The following is a 19,312-nucleotide window of genomic DNA, read 5'->3' on the forward strand; positions in this document are numbered from 1 at the left end:
AATAATTGGAGGGAAAAAAAAACTAATTTACCCCAGTACCCAAAGATGAGCCACGACAAACCACTTGTCTGTCAAGTGATGAATGGTATTTCATTACCAGGCAATTGTTGAGGACAAGGGCAAGTGTGGAGAATGACAGAAAGATGGTGTTAAGACTGAAAAAAAAAGAAAAGCAGCCAGCATTTGCTGGGTAGCTACTGTGTGAAATTTATTCACAGCACAAACATAAGAATGCCTACTATGCTCCAGGCATTACGCTGAGTTCTGAGGATATACAGACTAATGAGCAGAAAGAATACTTAGGGTTAAGATGAAAGCAGTAGACTGTGCTATGAGAGGCGGTATCCGGGGTCCTACATGAGGTGGGACAGGAAGACCTCCCAAAGGACATAATATCCAAGCTGAAACCTGGAGGTGAACAGGTGAGGAGTGGAAGAGTGGGCCAGGCAGAGAAAAGCACATGCGTGAGGGTGACCCTGAGGCAAAAGTACTGTTCTGGTTGCTTCATATGCAGGTCTTCAGAGATCAATCCAGACCAATTCTGTCCCTCCTTTTGTGGCTGGTATTCTTTTCAATTTATTTAGATTTTACTGTTTGGTGAAAATGGGCCTCTGGCAAAGATGTCCAGTCACAGGTGAAGGCCCACATCAGTTCAAGCAGAGTTCAAGACTGGGGACAGGGCCTAAATGAAAAGGAGGCTCCTGACATGAGGAGCAGGCAGTACTAAGCCTGCCAATGGTCCCAGTCCCTTGGTGACATCACGGTCAAGCCAAATGCCCAAGTAAAGGCCCTCTGCCAGCCGCAGATATTCTCTGAGGGCCATCCACGCCAAAGGCCCAGGGCAGAATGGGGTGGGGCCAGCGGTAGGGGGAAGAGAATGAAGAAGTCTGAGTGTTCCACTGGAAGGCTGGGCTCACAAGGACTGATTGCATGGTCATAGCCTTCTGTGTGGATGGGGCCTGGGGATGCCAATTTGCTCCCCCACGGGATCCACTCCACGCTCTGGAGTGTTGCTGGTCCCTGATGGACTCTCAGCCAAGGAGTTCTTTGGTCTTCACTGCCAGATGCCTGTCCAGCTCTGCAACTGTGTCATCGGCCATTTGGCTGATCTGCAAGAACACAAAATGAAACAGCCTCATAAACGGGGCTAGAAAAGGGTAGGGGGATAAATACTCCAGAAATATGAAGAGGTTATCTGAGAAATAATAATAGTGGCAAAGTTCACATTAACTGAGTCCCAACCAGGTACTCTACTAAGAACTTTATATATACATTCTTATTAATTAATTCCTAATAGCAATCCCATGAGATAGATACTATTATCCCTATATTGCAGATAAGAAAACTGAGGGAGTTAGATCACTTATTCAGGACATACAGCTGGCAAGTAGCAATAACAATATTTAATCCACAGTAGTCTGATTCTACAACCCAAAACTCTTACCTATTACGCATACGAAGAAGCCAGCCTTATCTGTCCCTTAATGTGACTCTAGAATTTCCTACACCTCAGACATCTTGCTATACAAAGCCCTCATACAAACTGATAACAAGATATTACGATCCCAATAGTGAAGCAGAAAAAGAAATGCCTTGAAAAACAATGAAGTACATCTAGTTAACAAGCATGGAAAATTCAATAGATATTGAAGAAATGCCAATTGAAACAACATACAATTCAGGTATCATAGTTAGCAAAATTTGATGTTGTGGTTTTTAATTGTAATATTCAATGCCAGTAAACTATGGTGAAATGGATAAGCTCATATATCATTGATAAAAATTCAAACTGATGCAAATGTTCGTACCATTTAAACCCAAAATCTGTCAACTATGAAACTATCACATGAACAAGATCTGAAAACTTTTCTTAAGTACTATACACAAAGATATTTATCTCAGCTTTATTTTTAATAATGAAAAATCAGAAAATCTAAAGTTACAGAATGGGGAAGTAGTTGAATACATACAGTCATTAAAATGGTTAAGACTATTTCTTAGTCTAGTATATAACAGTCTAGTATATATTTCTGAAATGTCTAAATGTTTTATAACAAGCATGGATTGCTTTTATAATCAGAAAAACATTTTTTTCAATAATGGTTCAAGATATTTATAATATGGAAACATGCTGATGTTATCCTTGAATTAGGGAAAAAGCTGGATACAAAATTGTATACACATGTAGTACAAATTATCTCTAAAATATGTAAACAAAAAAACTGCATATTTTTAAAAACTGGAAAGAAACTTACCAAAATATTAATAGTGGTTATCTTTTAGTAATGGGAAGACAGGCAATGTATTATTTATATCTGTATTCATCACATCCAGCTTAGGACTAGCACATAGCAAGTTCTTAGGAAATATTTACTAAGTGAATAATTAAAGTTTTCTGTATTTTCCTATAGTTTCAAATTCTCTACAATAAACAGGTACTCTTTCTAAGAATGAAAAACAATACAATTCAGTAGGTGCTGCAGCCTTCCTCCTGTGTCTAAATGGGACTGAAGGCAGGAAGCGTTGAAGGCAGCAGTATGATTCCCAGGATATGTGTGCTCAGCAGCATGGTAGCTGCCTGACATCTTTATTTGCAGACCGCAGGCCTTGGCTAGGAATTAGAAACTAAATACATTTAGAGTGGAAACTAAAAAGGACTTGGAGCAATTGGTCCCAGGCAGAGGCACAGCCAGGCTCTTACCATGGCAACTGTGCATTTTTCAGCTGGAAAAGCAAAGCTCCTGGGGCTGTCAGACACTCTGGCAAAGGGGGTGGCCTCAGACTGGCAGCTTATCCCTCATCACTCATCTAGCCACAAACCCTTGAGATCCTTCTGCCTCTGCAGCTGCCTTGCATGGGGTGTGGCGTGGTGCCTAGCAGTGCTCCAGCACCTGCAGGCTGGCAGCCTGGGACAGTCAGGAATGAAGGCTACACGCCTCCTCTGGAAAAATGGCTTTGATGCTAGTTTGCAGGCAGCGATGGGGATGGGAAGAGGGAGAGTACCTAGGGTAAGAATTTGATAATGTGGGTTCTGGGTTAAATTCTCAGTGGTTCTGAGAAGTGGGAAGTGTAAAAAAAAAAAAAATTCTCAGTGGGGTAAAAATATACAAGTCATTTTCCCACTTTGAGTCTCAATTTCCTCATCTATCAAATGAGGATACTAGTCCCTTCCTTAGAGAGTAGTTGTGAGGTTTAAACAAAATCATGAATATACAAGCACATTTTAAACTGGTTATTTGCTATACAAATATTGGTTGTGTTACTATGATTTTTACTATCACTTCCTGACTTCTTTTCCAACTAATCAATCAATGAAAATATTTACTAACTTTTTACCATAATATAGGCACAAAGTACCCTTGGGGACAGTCTGCCTGCAAATTTATCTTTTCCATATTCATCAGACTTCTTAAAATAATGATGATTAACATCACCACTACCAACAATGGATTCTATTTCCTGAGTACTTACTACACGCCAGACATTTGACTAAAATTTTACATGCATTATTGCACATGATCCTTATAACACATGAATACTATTAGCTCCCTTTAACATATTATAAACATTAATTTTACCTGATTAAAGAACATGGATTTTACCTGTTTCATCCTCTGTTACTTCATTCAAATCCAACCACCTCACATAACCTCTATTAAGCAGGTGGAACAGGTAGTATCCTCATTTTACAGAGGAGTAAACTAAGGCACAGAATGTTAACTCATCTGCCCAGATCAAGTCAGTGGTGTTGCTGAGCCAAGAACTTGCCACTCTGATGGCCAGTGTGATGCTATTTCCTTTGCAGGGCTCCACAGCAGCTGGCCTAGTCCTTCCTCATTCCAAGCATGCTGTGTTACGATCATTAAAGTCACAAAGTTGAAGAGAGGAGCAGGATAAATATACAGGGTGAACAATTGCTGAGGACCAGCAACCATACGAGCCACTTTTAAGTAAGCTGCATCATTTGGTCTTCATATCAATGCTGTGAGACAAGCACTACTGCTCCCACTTTACAGATGGAGAAACAGAGGCTCAAAAAGGTGAAGCATTAACAGCTAACATGCAAAAGAGCTAGGATTTTATTCTAGGACTGTCTGACGCCAAAGCGAGAGCCCTTTCCATTATAATACGCTGCCTCATAAAGATTGTAATATCATCATCAACATCATCATTGTCACCATCATTGTCACATTTGCTACTTACAAGTTCAGGAAAATGAAAGGCAGGGACAGAGAAAGGGGGATGGCAGGAGCACAGAGTACACCTCTGGGGCAGGCCTGCGTATAAGTCATCGTTCCCGAGGCCTGGCTCGGAACACCCACTGCCTCACTCGGTCTGTGAGGAGCCCTTCCCTCCTTCAACTCCACCAGCACCCCAGCTTCCCTCATTTCAGAGCAGCTCTGTTTCTCAGAGAAAGGCAGCAGTGAAAGGATCTTGGCCAGAGTTACCAATGGTTTCTGCCAAGTGCTTTAATGTTCAGCAGGCCCATTACAGCAAACTAAGTGAAGGTGCAACAGCAGGCTGGCAGATGTCAGAGTCCTAAGTGGGAAGACACTGGTCTTTCTTTAGCAGTGCTGGCCTGGACTTGGGGTTGGGAAGCTGGGGGGTTGTTGAGGGAATCTGGGGGTCAAACATTACTGCAGGGATAGGACCTACAACTGAATCATTTCATTCTTATATACCAAAGATGAAAGAAACATTTTTATAATAAAGTTTTAGAAAGTCTGACCTCAAAACATTTTTGAAAATTAAAAATAAAACAAAAAAATCTCGGCTAGTCCAATGGTAGTGGGTTATCAGAACTTGCTAACATAAGTGTTACTAAAGCTGGCATACAACCCCCCAATATTAAATTTGACTGGCTTAAAAATTAAGAAAGAAAATCTCACAAAAAATAAAATCAAATTTGTTCATAATCCTATCACCTGAAATGACCACCTTTAATATTTTGATGTGTATAGGCTGCCAATCCTATGTACATGTAACTTTTCTTTATAAAAATGAAATCACAATACTATTGTATAATTTTTTTAAAAATTCCAAAAAATTTACCATGTCTATTAAAATATTTTTATAACTGTCTTTCTATATAGAGTCCAGTGAAAATAAAACAATTTATTTTCCCACTGTCAGAAATGTAGACAGTTTTCCAGTTTTCTACTATTACACTTGATACATCAACGAACATCCCTATAGATAAGATTCTGGACAATTTATTTTGGATAAATTCCTAAGTCACTGAATCAGAAATGTATGGCTTTTGATACATATTGACATATTATATTCCAGAAAGGATCTATAAATTTATACAAAGAAGAACTTAATCTTTTTATAGAATGTGGTAATAAAAGCAATACTTTCAAGATAAGCAATATTTAAGCTCACATTAAAAATTACAGCTTCAAGTGTTAGGGGTTATAAAAGGCAAACATTTTTTTAAAAAACACACACATTCTAAAAACCCTTCAAGTGATTTAGGCAGTACATACCAAGAACCTTAAAAATGAATTCCCTTTGTGCAGTAATTCTATACTTGGGACTCCTATCCTAAGGAAATCATCTCAACAAAGATTTATGTATAAAGATATTCACTGCAATCTTACTTATAATAACAAAAAAAGTTTAAATAAACTAAATGTCCAAAAAGAGGGCTTATGAAAGTGAATTATGGGTATAACCACAACACGGACTATTTAGAAGCCTTTAGAAATGGCTGTTTACAAAGTTTTTCAAGGCACAAGAAAATGCTAATGCCTTTAATGCCAAACAGAAAATTAAAAGCTGAATACAAAATTGTATATATACTGTATGTTCTCAATCATGTTAAAGCTATGTAGTTAAAAAGAAAAAAAAAAAGGAAAGAAGAAATATTCCAAAATGTTAAGAGCAGTTGCCTCTATGATGTGGGATTATCGAATGAATTTTTCCTCATTTTTTTAAATAGTCTTTTGTACTCTACATTTTCTACAATGGGCATACATTACTTTGATAATGAGGAACAAAAAGTAAACAAATTTTTAAAAACTGACGAGCAACAATCAGCTATAGCCTTGTTTATATTAAAAAAAAAAAAAAAAAAAGCAAAAAACACACACCAAAAACTCCAGTTTGGTGCTTTCTGACAGGGAAAAAGAACAAAATGAAGTGGATACAAGGCTGTCTCCTGAAAATTTTCCTGCCCAAACTTTTAACCATATGACAATAGATGAAATTATTAACAATAATGGTAAGAATTAACATTTAAATATTATCTTCAATAAAGATTTTTACACTGGAAAGATATCTATGATATACTGTATGATATATAGTATGATTTTTCTTCTTGTAATATACACATGCTTAAAGAGATAACTTGAAGGTCTGCACTAAAATGTTAATGGCCATCTCTAAGTGATAAGATTTCAATGACTTTCTTCATTCCTTTTTAAAAACTACAGTAAACATGCATTAGTTTAGTATCAGAAAAACTTACGCTATTTTCACTTTGAAAATGTAATAATAATCAACAGGATGAAGCACGGAAGAAAAGAATCTAATCTGAAGAGGATGGTGAAAAGCCAGTGCTAATGAGTGAAGCCTTCCAGCAAGGACTTTGTCAAGAGTGCTGGTTATCTGATCATTCTTCCTTTTTCAAGGAGTGGTGGGCTCTGGTCCCCAAGGCAGATGCCCTGACTTGCTGAGTGAGGAGTGCCTGGCAGGCCCTGGAGGTCCACAGGCTTACCACCAGGAAGTAATGAAAGGCAAACTGTCAACTGTAAAGATGAAATCCCCTAGGAGACAGACAAGGAGCTGGCCCAGCTGGAGCCAAGGCCCACACTATTACAGGCCTGATCAGTGCTCAGAAAAGTCCAGCCTAATCTACGAACTTCTCTCAGCTGATGCACGGAAAGAGCACAGCAGAAAGATAGCAGGAAGGGGAGATGCCAGATATGCAAATAGCGCTTTTGAAGCATCCCAGGAAAACCCTTCAAGGCGGAAATTACCAAACCCTTTTCACGGAACAGTCAAACTCTGAGGAGTCAAATAACTTCCCCAAGGTCACGGGACATGAAGTACAAAATAATCTTTTTCTAACTCTGGTGCCATTACAGGGGTGTATTATAAGGTTTCTAGGTCATTATCTTCCACATGTGCATTTGTAGAATTACCTGGGGAGCTTTTTAAAAATAAGACATTCCTAGGGCAGACCCACTGAATCAGAAAATGCAGGAGCAGGACCCAGGAATCCACCTAAAATTCTCCCCATGTGATTGTTGTGGCTGGCCCACGATTAGCATTCTGTTGGTCCAGAAGAAGGGGAGCAGCTAGTCAATTTATGGCCTCCTCCAGGCATTCCCTAGTGGCTCTCCCTGCCTCTCACTCTTCCCTCTTCACTCCCCATCCTGCCTATACTCCTGTTCAATCTTCCCAAAATAATGCTTTTATTGTGGACAAATAGGCTCTGGGGCCTATCAAGCCCTTTATATTACATTAAATATTACTAATTATATCTCCTAAATACTGGTAAATTCATCTTACTATTTCCCACTGGTACTACTCAGGTTCAGGCCATCAACACTTACTGGTTGGATTTCTGCAGCAGTCTCCCCGGTCTCCCTGTCTCCAGTCTTGCCCCCTACAATCTGTTTTCTACCTGGCAACCACAGTCATCTTTCATAAATACAGATGTGATTTCCCCATTGTCTGAAAAAGAAATCTTTCAAGAGTATTACTATAGGAGAATCACCTAAGAAGCATTTAAAAATGCAGCTTCCTGGGCCAGGCACGGTGGCTCACACCTGTAATCCTAGCACTTTGGGAAGCTGGGGCAGAGGATTGCTTGAGATCAGGAGTTTGGGACCAGCTTGAGCAAGAGCAAGACTCCGTCTCCACTAAAAATAGAAAAATTAGCCAGGCGTTGTGGTTCATGCCTATAGTCCCAGCTACTCAGGAGGCTAAAACAAGAGGATGGCTTGAGCCCAACAGTTTGAGGTTACAATGAGCTACAATGATGCTACTGCACTCTAGCCAGGGTGACAGAGCAAGACTCTGTCTCAAAAAAAAAAAAAAATGCAGTTTCCTGGTCCCCAACCCAGATTCACTGCCTCCATCTCTGTGAATGGAGCCCCAGATACCTGTATTTTTATAAGCTCCCAAGTGATTATGGTACTGTGGTAGATTAGATATTGTTCAGCAAATATTCACTCCCTCCCCCAGACCTCCATGAACATATTTACTTCTTTCCTACATCAATGACACTGCGCTTGGCCCGTGTGGCTTGCTTTGGCCAAGAGCAGGTGCTTAAAATGTGCTCAAGTGGTTTGGCTCATGTTTTTGGCATCTGCTGTTACCACGAAAAGATGCTCTGGGAAACCTGTTGACTTCTGAAGATTGAGAGATATATAAAGCACATTTGAACCAATACAAGATCTGGAGCCACTGAGCCCACTGAGCCCAGTCTAGAACAGCTATACCCCTGCCAGCCCACAGAAATGAGAATAAGAAATAAAGCTTTGATATTGTAAATCATTGGGTTTGGAGGTAGTTTGTTATGTAGCATTACTGTGACCATAGATGATTAATATACATGCATAACCAATGTGGGAACCTCCAGATATGTTAAAGTTCAAACTCTTCAGCCTGGGATGCAAGACCTTCTGTGATCTGGCCACTCTGTTTTCTCTATTTATTCCCTAAGCTTATCCCAGATTCAAGCCCCAGTGATCTAACTGAACAATGTTCTTTTATATCACCGTATCTTTGCCCATGTGGTTACACCTTTCTCCCTTGTCTCTACTTTACTCCAATAGCTCCTTTAAGAGTTGTTTAAGTGCCACTACTCGGCACACTGAAAACAGAGGGGAGAGCATTGGCATATAGGCTCTGAAATCAGTCTGCCTGGGTCTGGATCCCACTTCTACCATTTCTATCAGCAGTGTGACTTTGGGCAAGTTATTTAACTTCTTTGAACCTCAGTTTCCTCACTACCTCCCTTACAGTTTTGTAGAGATGAGGATAAATGAAGTAATATGAAGTGTTCAACACAAAGCCTGGCACACAGTAAAAGGTAAATAGTATCTCATCCTCCTCCATGGAGCCTTCCCAGCTTCCAGCATAGGGCTAGGCCTAGAACAGAGATGCAGTCGATGCTGATCATGTGAATAAAAGGCTCAGGGCTACTCTGCTTTAATTGTCCTCGCTTCAGACATGACCAAATGATTCCGTGGGTCAGATACACAGACACTACTACATCTGTTGACAATAGTACCTGTTTCTCTATGAGCCTAATGATATCCTCTGAGGTCTTGTCCTTTGACTTCTTCAGCTTATTCATTGCATTGGTGCGAACCCTCCGTAAAGAGTCTTTGGCCTTGTTGGTGTGCTGTTTGGCCAGTTTCACCAGCATTTCCCTGTGCTCCCTGGTTACTCTGATAAGAGAAAAAAACACATGAAACAAAATCATTCTATTTGTTAACTGTTAGTCAAGAATTTAACATCACTCTGTTCACCTGCTCAGCACTGTGTAACCTTACTCTGTGTCAGCTGATCTTCACAGTCCTGACACATGCCACAGGCACGCTCAGGGTCAAGAAGAATGCCCGGCAAGTTAGGCTAGGAGAGCCAGTAAGACTATTGCTTAAAAGCATGAGCCAGGGCATCTAGGCCAACCTGGGCTCAAATCCTGGCCGTGCCCCTTATGAGAAGCAAAACTGACTTCCTCTCCTAAGAGTTCCTATCTGTCTAATGGGGATTGTATCAGCACCTGTCTTAAGGGGTGGTGTAAAGATTAAATCAGATGATGCGTGTAAATCATTTAGCACTGACCCTGGCACGTTTTAAGTGCTCAATAAAAGGCATCAATTATTAGCTATAACTCTACCCCTTTCTCAACCATCTTTAATCACTCAAAATAAAATAAGTAGCAACCTTCAGAATCTTAACAATTATTGTAACAAATGACTTGTTAATCATCTCAAAACTGGCCAAGACACAACATGAGTCCCAACATGACATGTGAGAACCATTGTACCAGTTAACTTCCATAAGGTACCCATGAGAGTGTCTAGCACATTATAAATGCCTAATAAATGTCAGTTGTTTAACATCCTCATCATTAACAACAATGAACGTACCAAGGGCCTACAATAAACCACTGGGATAGGCACTTTATACATTGATTCTTACAACCATATGAAGCAGCTATCATGATTTCTATTTTATATTTAATCATCGCAAAAACCCACTGAAGTAGCCCAGCATGTTTGCTCTGCCTTCCTTTCTTTGTCATATGCAAACTGAGTTACTACCTATCAAAACCTGCATTAGGTGCTGAGGGTAATACGATGAATATGACAGACCTCTGTCTGCTCTTAAGAGACAAGAGACATTTGCAAAGGGTGTGAGAAGTGCCGTGGTGAGGGAAGTCGGGAAGTATGGGGTGCCACGGGAATGCAGAAGGTGTTCAGCCAACTTACCGGGAACTGTTTGAGTTTCGGGACAGTGCAGTGAGGGGAGACCTTCCTGAGGAAATGATATCTAAAACGTGACAGTCGTTAGGTCTGTTCACTAGTATTCTGGTTCTCATCCTTCCAGGCACATAATAGGAATAGATTTCCCCATCCCTTCTGAAGTCAGGCTATATAATTCGTGTTGGCCAATGAAATGTGAGCACAAATGATGGGTGTCACCTCAGGACAGAAGCTTTAAGAGGCGATGTGTGCTCTGCCACATTTGTTTCCCCTGGCCACAGTACAAGTTGAGATAGAGCTTCCATCAGCTTGGGTCCCAGAGTGACTATGACAAGCAGCGCCCACCATGCAGCATGAGTAAGAACTAAACTTCTCTTATTATAAGCCACAGAGGTTTTGTGATTGCTTGTTACTGCAGCACAACCCCTCCTATCTTGACTAATATATTATACCACACTAGGATGTGAAGAGTAAGTGCAAGTAGCCACTACTGTCACAGCAACGGGGAATTTCCAGGAGGAAAGAGCATCCATTAAGGCTTTAAGCTGCAGAGCCCATGTTTCATTTGAGGAATTGGCTGGAGCACACATAACAAAGGGACAAGAAAAGAGGCTGGGAAGCGATTTCATGGAGAGTCTTGTTAAGATCATGAACCCCATTTACAGATGAAGAAAATGAAGCCCAAAGAAGTTTGGTATCTTATACAAAGTCAGACCCAGTCAAACCTAGGCTGGCCTGTCTCAAAAGCCAGCCTTATGTCATATGACAAAATTCCTCTACCTCCAGGTCCTGAAATGGACATGCTTATGCTTCCTGACCTCAAATCAATGTGGCTCTTGCCAAGGAAGTACAATCCCAAATTCTGGGTACATGTTCAGTGTGGAATAGTAATGAGCAGCTGTTAAAGATTTAGTAGCATTTACCTGATATTTTCTCTGATGACAAAAAAAAAAATTAAAGAATTTTGAGAAAGGATAAGCTCTGAAGTGAACAGTTGTGTTATAAATAAATCCTTCTGGATTCAGCTACTTGAAGGTATTCTCAAAATAAAAATGGCCCGGATTATTACCATTATTAAGCTCCTCTATGCCAGGTGAGTACTTTAAGTATGTTACCTCATTGATCCTCACAACTCTTCAAATTAGAGCTAACACCCGTTTCCAGTGAAGAAATTGAGGCTCACAGATGTTAAGTGACTTGCCCACGGGCTGGAGTGAGAGAACTGGGATTCAAATCCAGGTCTTGCCGGCCTGTATTCTTTCCACTACTCCGTGCTGCCTACCCCTTGTAATCTATTTCAAATAAATCATGCACTGCTGCCATTACTTCTGCTTCCAGGCAGAAAGCTTTTCAAAGCTAGTAATATGAAGCTTGGGACTGAAAAGGACAAAACCACCAATGTCAGGAGTTTAGGGATTTGGATCAGATCTTGTTACTTTTATGGTTTTTAATTCATTGAACGAAAATCATGCTGACATGTTTAGGTCTCTTTTTTGTTCTGCCAAAGCATATGTCAGTATAAGGAAGGAACAGGAAAATTAAAACTTGATCCACTGATTCAAAAAACTTAATCCTGCTGAAATACTAAGAGGGGCAGAAAATAAATGAATATAAGTCTGTAAGAAATCTCTTAAACTTCTCCAAATAAACCTTATTGAAATAATTCAATCTTGTCCTTCATATGTAATTTGAAATAGGTATTCCACTGTTTAGAAAACCCTTAATAAAAGAAAAAAATTTATCTAACCAACTTTTCTTTTCACAACATTGTTATATTTTAAATGGAGGAAAAAAATACATTTTAAAAAATATAAAATGGAACTCAAAAAATCTTAAGTATAAAAGGCTGTATAAAAAAATCATAAAATACATAATTTGGCCTTAGTAAAATGAATTATTTTGTATGTATTACTGCAAACGTGACATTACCATACTATTAACATCAGTTTTCACATGTAATAGTGCCCAATTATTATTGACATTGTCAAAAGTATTTCCATTTCCGGATGCAGATACAGAGGCAATAACCAAAAAGATACTACACGGAAATGGAGAGGGGCGTGCAGTGGTGGGAGAGGGGATGCTGGGCACAGCAGGGGCTGAGAAAGAAGGGTACGTGTGTGCTGGTTCAGGGTGTTGAGGGGAAAGGTATCTAAAATGCAGGATCGGAAGCAGTTAGGGTGATGGCAAGGCACTGGTTTGAATCAGGCCAGTTTAATTCCTACATCTATCACTCAAAAGTTGACTATCCTTGGGCAAGCTACTTAATATCTCTGAGCCTCAGTTTCCTTATCTCTAAAATGAAGGACAGACACCTTACAGGGTGACTGGGAGAAGCAGACATACCAAAGTACTAATAAAGAGAGCAGCATATAGTAGCCCTGAATAAATGATAGTGCTTATGAACGTTTTAATCAAACACAATTATTTTCTCATGAAAGAATGAGGGCGTCTGTTTTAGAAAAGAAACATATTGTATTATGGAAATATTTTCATTCCTTTCCAGACCAGTGATTAATACATATGATCATCTCCACCTCACATTCATGGGGTTCTGTGAGTATACACTGGAGTTTACATTCCAGGCTTCTCAACTCAGCCGGCTGGTTCTGAGCACCCACTCTAACTTAGTGTGCATTTGCTCATCAAGCCCTGGTTGAGCCCCCAGCGCTCCGTGCCAGATCCTGGGCCAGGCTGAGGAGCTCCAGAGAGGAGGCAGGCCTGGTCCAACTTTACCAGAGGCTCAGTCGAGTGGTGGGGACAAACCTGTCAGCCCTACTCAGAGTATGACTACTGCTAGGGCAGAGGGATGGACCTGCTGTAGGAGGAGTGTGCAGAAAATACAACTTTTCTGCCTTGAGATTTGGAAACTGCCTTGTAGATACACAGTTAACTTGTTAGTTACAGAAGACAGGAAAGAAACCATGATTCTCTCTCTGTCCGGGAGAAGCATGGTAGGAGTGGTAATGGTGGGAGAGCACGAGGCTGAAAAGGGTCCATCAGGCTCAAACATATTCTGCAGGCCTGGACTTTTCAAATTCTTTTTTAGCCACAAAACCCTAGCTTCAAAGAAAACCAAGGCAGAGGCTCCGTTTATACAACAGATAAAAAGAGACTACTCCAGTTGATGTGGGGAAGGGCACTGGGGCAGGGGTGGTCCCCTATCTCAGGCTACAAAGCTTAGCTTCACCCCTACTTCTGGGCCTGCCACTTTACAGCCTGAGTGACCTTAAGCAAGTTATTTAAACTCTCTGAGCCCTGGTCTTCTCATCTAGAAATAGAAATTAAAAAAAAAAAAAACAAAATAGCACCTCCCTCTCAGAGTTATGGTGAGACTTAGATGAGATAATACATACAAAGCATCCAGTACAAAGCCTGGTAGACAATAAGCACTCAGCAAACGTAAGCTGACTTTCTTGTTGTTATTCATGTTTCTGGGAACCCCTGAAGCATAATCTAATAATGAAGAGTTTATTCATAAAAGTTTTCATCAACAGAGATGACAGGGCAAAGATCTATGCTACAACAAGATGACTTTTTGAGATCTGACTAGTAATTTTTAACATCTCACATACATTTTAAAATCCAAATGCTCCCAGCATATAGCCCTAAAATGTTCTCTTTTCAGTATTCATTCATTCATCCATTCATTTGATTTATAGCTTCATTCAACAGCTATTTCTGGGCACCTATTATATGTCAGGCACTATGGCAGAAAAAAGGAAGATAATATCAAACACATGAATTTATAGTCTGGCAAGGAAAGCAGTCATTAAACAAACACATGCACAACTAATCAATAAATTACAGTTGTAATAAGCACTATAAAGACATATAAAGTTCTATGAAAATAATTAGCAGGATATGGGAGTAAGACCAACCTTTCCTTTGGAACCCCAGAAACTAAACGTGGAGATACTTAAGCTAAGTGATACTTAAGTTGAATTAAGAGTGGAAGGGATAGTGGAAGATCATTCTCACCAGAGGGAATGACATATGCAAAGGCATCTTTTTTCCCCAGGTAAGAAGGATACAGCTACTGAAGGATCAAAAAAGGCTAGAGTACAGAAAGCAGAGGGTAAAGACTATCCCAAATGAGAAAGCTGGGGAGGCTGGCAAGGGCAAGACTATGCAGGTCCTTCTATGTCATATTGAGTTGAAACAAAATATGGAATAAACATAATAGAATATTATTCAGCCTTAAAAAGGAATGAAATTCTGATACATGGGTGAATCTTAAAAACATTATGCTAAGTGAAATAAGCCAGACTCAAAAAGATAAATATTATATTAATATGATTCCAATTAGATGAGGTTCTTAGAGTTGTCAAATCCATAGAGACAGAAAGTAGAACAGTGGTTACCAGGAGCTGGGGAAAGAGGACTGAAGTGGAGAGTCGTTGAATGGGTATAGAGTTTCAGTTTTTTTTGTTTTGTTTTGTTTTTTTGAGACAGAGTCTCACTCTTTTGCCCGGGATAGAGTGCTGTGGCGTCAGCCTAGCTCACAGCAACCTCAAACTCCTGGGCTCAAGCAATCCTTCTGCCTCAGCCTCCCGAGCAGCTGGGACTACAGGCATGCTCCACCACGCCTGGCTAATTTTTTCTATATATATTTTTAGTTGTCCGATTAATTTCTTTCTAATTTTTAGTAGAGACGGGGTCTTGCTCTTGCTCAGGCTGGTCTTGAACTCCTGAGTTCAAACAATCCGCCCGCCTCAGCATCCCGGAGTGCTAGGATTACAGGCGTGAGCCACCGCGCCCGGCCTAGAGTGTCAGTTTTGCAGGATGAAAAGCACTTTGGAAATTAGTTGCATAACAATGTCAATGTACTTAATGCAACTGAACTGTACACTTAAATATGACTAAATGGTAAATTTTTTCATGTATATTTTACTGCAATTTTTAAAAAGTGAAAAGAATCCTAGTAGACTGTTCCTAAGAACAACATGGAACACCACAGAAGAGTTTAGAGGGAGGGCAGAGGAAACTTGATCATATTCGTATTTTAGGTAGACAGCAATGTGCAAACCAGATTTAAGCACATGGCAAGGGTCTGCCCAGAAGCCTCCAGGCAGGTAAATGGGAAGCTCAGGACCCACCCTGTTGCAGCTTCTTGGCTGGTGAGGAAGCCTTTTCCGCTAGGGTCAGAGAGCCTCCCAGCATAAGGCAGGGGTTTTGGCTTAGCTGGCAGGGTCACACTTTGCACAAACTCTGCCAGGCAGATCTTCCAGTAACATCCTGCATGGGGGCCTTCCTGCAAAATTCCTTGAGCATGTTCCCATGAACAATAAGCAGAGGGCATGCCCCACTGGTAACTCACACAACAGAGCATCCCACTGACTGATAGGACACTTCCTATTGTTTCAATGAGAATGGGACAAATGTACAAAGCTATACACCAGGTGCGTATGAGAGGAAGCCACGCTCAGCTCAAGCAATGACAGCAAAAAACAATTATAATGCAACAGACACTCCACTTCTTTGGTCACTTAGAGGGGGCTTTAAAATGTGGAAAGGACATGTTTTAAAAAAGCCAAGAAGACCTAAGCTGGAATCCCAGCTTGGCCACTTGTTAGCTTCAGAACTTTGGGCATGTTTCTCAACTTCTCCAAACTCAGTTTTCTCATGTGTAATATGGGAGAGTAAGAATATTACTAAGAAGGTAGAAGTGAGGATTAAATGAACTGATAGGTGGCAAGGGCTTGGCACACTGCCAGCGCATATGCACTGTAGGAGCTCAATACGGGGTGGCTGTATTATTCTTAGGAAAGAATCTCCAGGACTTGGGGACAATAGGATATGAATGGCGAGGGAGAAAACAGTCCAGAAGCATTTAGTCACTTGGAGCTTGAGCTACTGAGTAGATGGTGAGCAGAGAGGGACAGAATGAGAACAGAGGAGAGCAGCAGGAAATGGGGGCAGTGCGGACCATGAGTTCTACTCTAGCAGCTGGGGGAGAAGGCTAAGGGAGAAGGAAGCTGCAATTCCAAGGAATGGCATATCAAAACACACTTGTAACAGTTCCTATGAGAGAAACCTTGCCACCTCCTCCCTGGGCTTCTGGGACTCCCCACTCCACCCCCCCAGTAGGAGCCCTGGCCTGCAATCAGCAGCAGACACATGCCCTGCTTTATTGTTTGCTGAAGGGAGCTGCCCAATGCCTTCGGCTGCTGTCCCTGAAGGAAATGTTTTTGTTTGTATAGCCCAGCCAGATTTCCTATGCTTCTAGGTACACCACCCCCACCCCCGTTCCACTGGCCCGTCTTCCATATACGTCTCATAAAGACATCAGACCTTCTGTAGGTACCCTTTTAGCCCAAGGAAATCATACATTTTGGAAGGACTTCTACCTCCTGTAGTAATTTTAGTTCTCTCTGGGGACACAACTGGCCACCTGCTTTCCAAGGATCATTCTACAACTGAAGCCTCCTTAAACAAAACACGCCATCCTGAAATAAAGCCCCGCATAGCAGAGTGAGAAAGACAGTTGCGGTCAGGGGTCATAGCTCCACATCTCCACCTGAGTGGCCTTGATTAAGTCACTTGTCTTCTTCCCTATCACTTCAAAGGATGGAAACTCAAGTCCTGGGACAGCAGTCCTAGGATAGGTAGACATAACCCTTGCCTCAGCTCCAACTTACATGCAAAAGAGCACAGGTTTGGTGGTCAAAGCAGACTTGATTTCCAATCCTAGCTCTGCCACTTACACGCTGAGTGACTGTGGACATCAACTTCCTCTCTGAACTGCAAAAAAAACTGTCTAGTGAAGCACTTAAGAGAATAGTCTCTGAAGCCAGACTGTCAGGGTTTGAGGTTCAGATCTACCATTTCTTGGCTATGTGGCCCTGGGCAAGTAATTTTACCTCTTTGCCTCAGCTTTCCCATCTGCCAAATGTGTATAATACCATTTACTTAATTGGATTGTTGTGAGAATTAAACAAGTTAATAAATTTGCTGGTACATGGTAATGTGCTCGATAAATATTATGTTATTATTTCCTCAACTGCTACCTTTCCTCTACAGTGTTATGAGCAAATGAGATCTTTGCATATGTAGGCAAGTGAACTATTTTTAGTTGTCTATGACATCAGCAATAAAAATAATGGTGACGCTTCCTCCTGGGAGAAAGTATAGCATAGTGGCCACAAGCCCAGGCTGTGGAGAAAGAATGCCTGTTCTTTCACTTATTAACTGTGTGACATTAGACACAAAGAACCCCATTTCTCTGTGACTTAGTTTCTTTGCCTGTAAAATAGGGATAACAACATATTGACCTCAAAAGACTGTTACGAATGTATCACCTAATATACAAATAGCACCTGGGACAGCAGTGGGCACATAGTGAGTGCTCACATTCATTTACTCCATAAACACTGATTGCATTATTGCATGTTTACTAGGTGCTAGGAATACAACAATGAACAAAACTGACAAAGCTCTTCCTCTCTCTTCCCAAAGTATTCATATTTTAGTGAAGGAAAGATACAGATAGTAAACAAATAAGTAGATAAAATGACACATAGTGCTATGAAGAAAATAAAGCAAGAGAAGGAAATAAGGAGGGACTTTATTATTATCATGGTAAGGACCAATTTCTATTTGTCTAGTCATCTGCTCTCCTTTAATAATAATGATAACTAACAGTTGCAGGGCCCTTTCCATGTGCCAGGCTCGGAGCTGGTATACAACCCATGCATTAGCTCAGTGAATCTTCACAACATTCCTATGACATTAGTGGTAGTATTACCTGGATTTTACAGATTAGAAAAGCAGAGATTCATAACCTGCCAAAGGTCACACAACAAGTTCCTGGGAGACCTGCGATTTGAACCCAGTGTAGTCCGACTCCTGAATTCCAGGCCTTCTGCTATACTTCCTCCCTTGTTGGTGCTAGACAAATCTAGCAGCTATACTAAGAATAGCATTGCTCTTACATTAACACCTACTCAGATATATAATTCATTGCTACTTTTCCAGCTCCCCTACACATCCAACAGCAGTGGGGAGAAAGGAGAAAGGGAATCTATGGAGGAATGCAATGGAATAGTGATCTGACCTGTGGTAGGCAATTGCTAGGTACTGTAAATAGGTGCATGACTTAAGAGTGAAGAACAGTGGAGGGGCAGGAAAGGTCCTTTTGGGTGCAGTTTTTGGATAAGTGTTGGTGGCAACTTTCTCTTCAGCCCATGCTCAGCTCTTGATTCCTGATTACCCATCTTTGTGTGTTTCAATCAGCACATCTGTGCTGGGAGGGAGCCTCCATCCCACACACTTGGGATCTGCAATAGCAGGAGGCACTCCTAAAAAGACACAGGCCAGGTGGGAAGCAACACTGAACAGGAGATGACAGGCTACACAAAAACTGTATGGAGGCTCACCTGGGGCTGGAAGGTAGGAAGAAACAGTACTGGAACTAATCCAGGAGAATGAATGGCCCCATAAAAGCAGCAATGGCAAGCAGACAGTGGGAAGAAAGGGGCTGAAAAAGCAGCTGCAGTTGCTCAAATGCAGTTTGTGGCTGCCCCAGTGCAAGTCAGGTCATTAGGCATTCATCTCTGAGTTGTTTTCTTTTCAAGCTCCCTAAAGGTCTGTATGTGTGTGATTCGTGTAAGAAAAGGATATCACCAATATTTCCTGGAATGTGAAAATTATGCACACTACCCTGTAACAAGATCCACAAGGCAATATAGCAGCTGGCACAGGAGGCCAGAGAACTGAAAGGAAGTAGGTTCTATGTCGGCAGCCCAAGGAGCAATGTGATAATATGGCAAGAATATGGGCTTTGGAAGCAGACAGATTCAAGTTTGAATAATGGCTCCTTCACTTACTAATCTGTGACCCTGAGCAAGTTATTAAACTTTCTG

At 41.0% G+C, this 19,312-nt stretch overlaps 1 protein-coding gene across 1 annotated transcript in view; it reads right to left on the reverse strand.

Moving 5' to 3' along the window:
* Positions 1 to 219: 219 nt before the first annotated feature.
* MRRF (mitochondrial ribosome recycling factor) overlaps positions 220 to 19,312 on the reverse strand; it is a 62,670-nt gene continuing 43,577 nt past the window's right edge. The window contains exons 6-7 of the mRNA XM_012664431.1: positions 9,248 to 9,407; positions 220 to 1,109 (exon numbers count right to left, since the gene is read on the reverse strand). Of these exons, the coding sequence (XP_012519885.1) occupies positions 1,032 to 1,109; positions 9,248 to 9,407 (238 nt within the window). The 3' untranslated portion in view covers positions 220 to 1,031. The remainder of the gene's footprint in view (positions 1,110 to 9,247; positions 9,408 to 19,312) is intronic.

This window comes from Propithecus coquereli, unplaced genomic scaffold (assembly GCF_000956105.1).
Source record: "Propithecus coquereli isolate 6110/MARCELLA unplaced genomic scaffold, Pcoq_1.0 Scaffold89, whole genome shotgun sequence".
In the NCBI taxonomy this organism is placed as follows: Eukaryota; Metazoa; Chordata; class Mammalia; order Primates; family Indriidae; genus Propithecus; species Propithecus coquereli.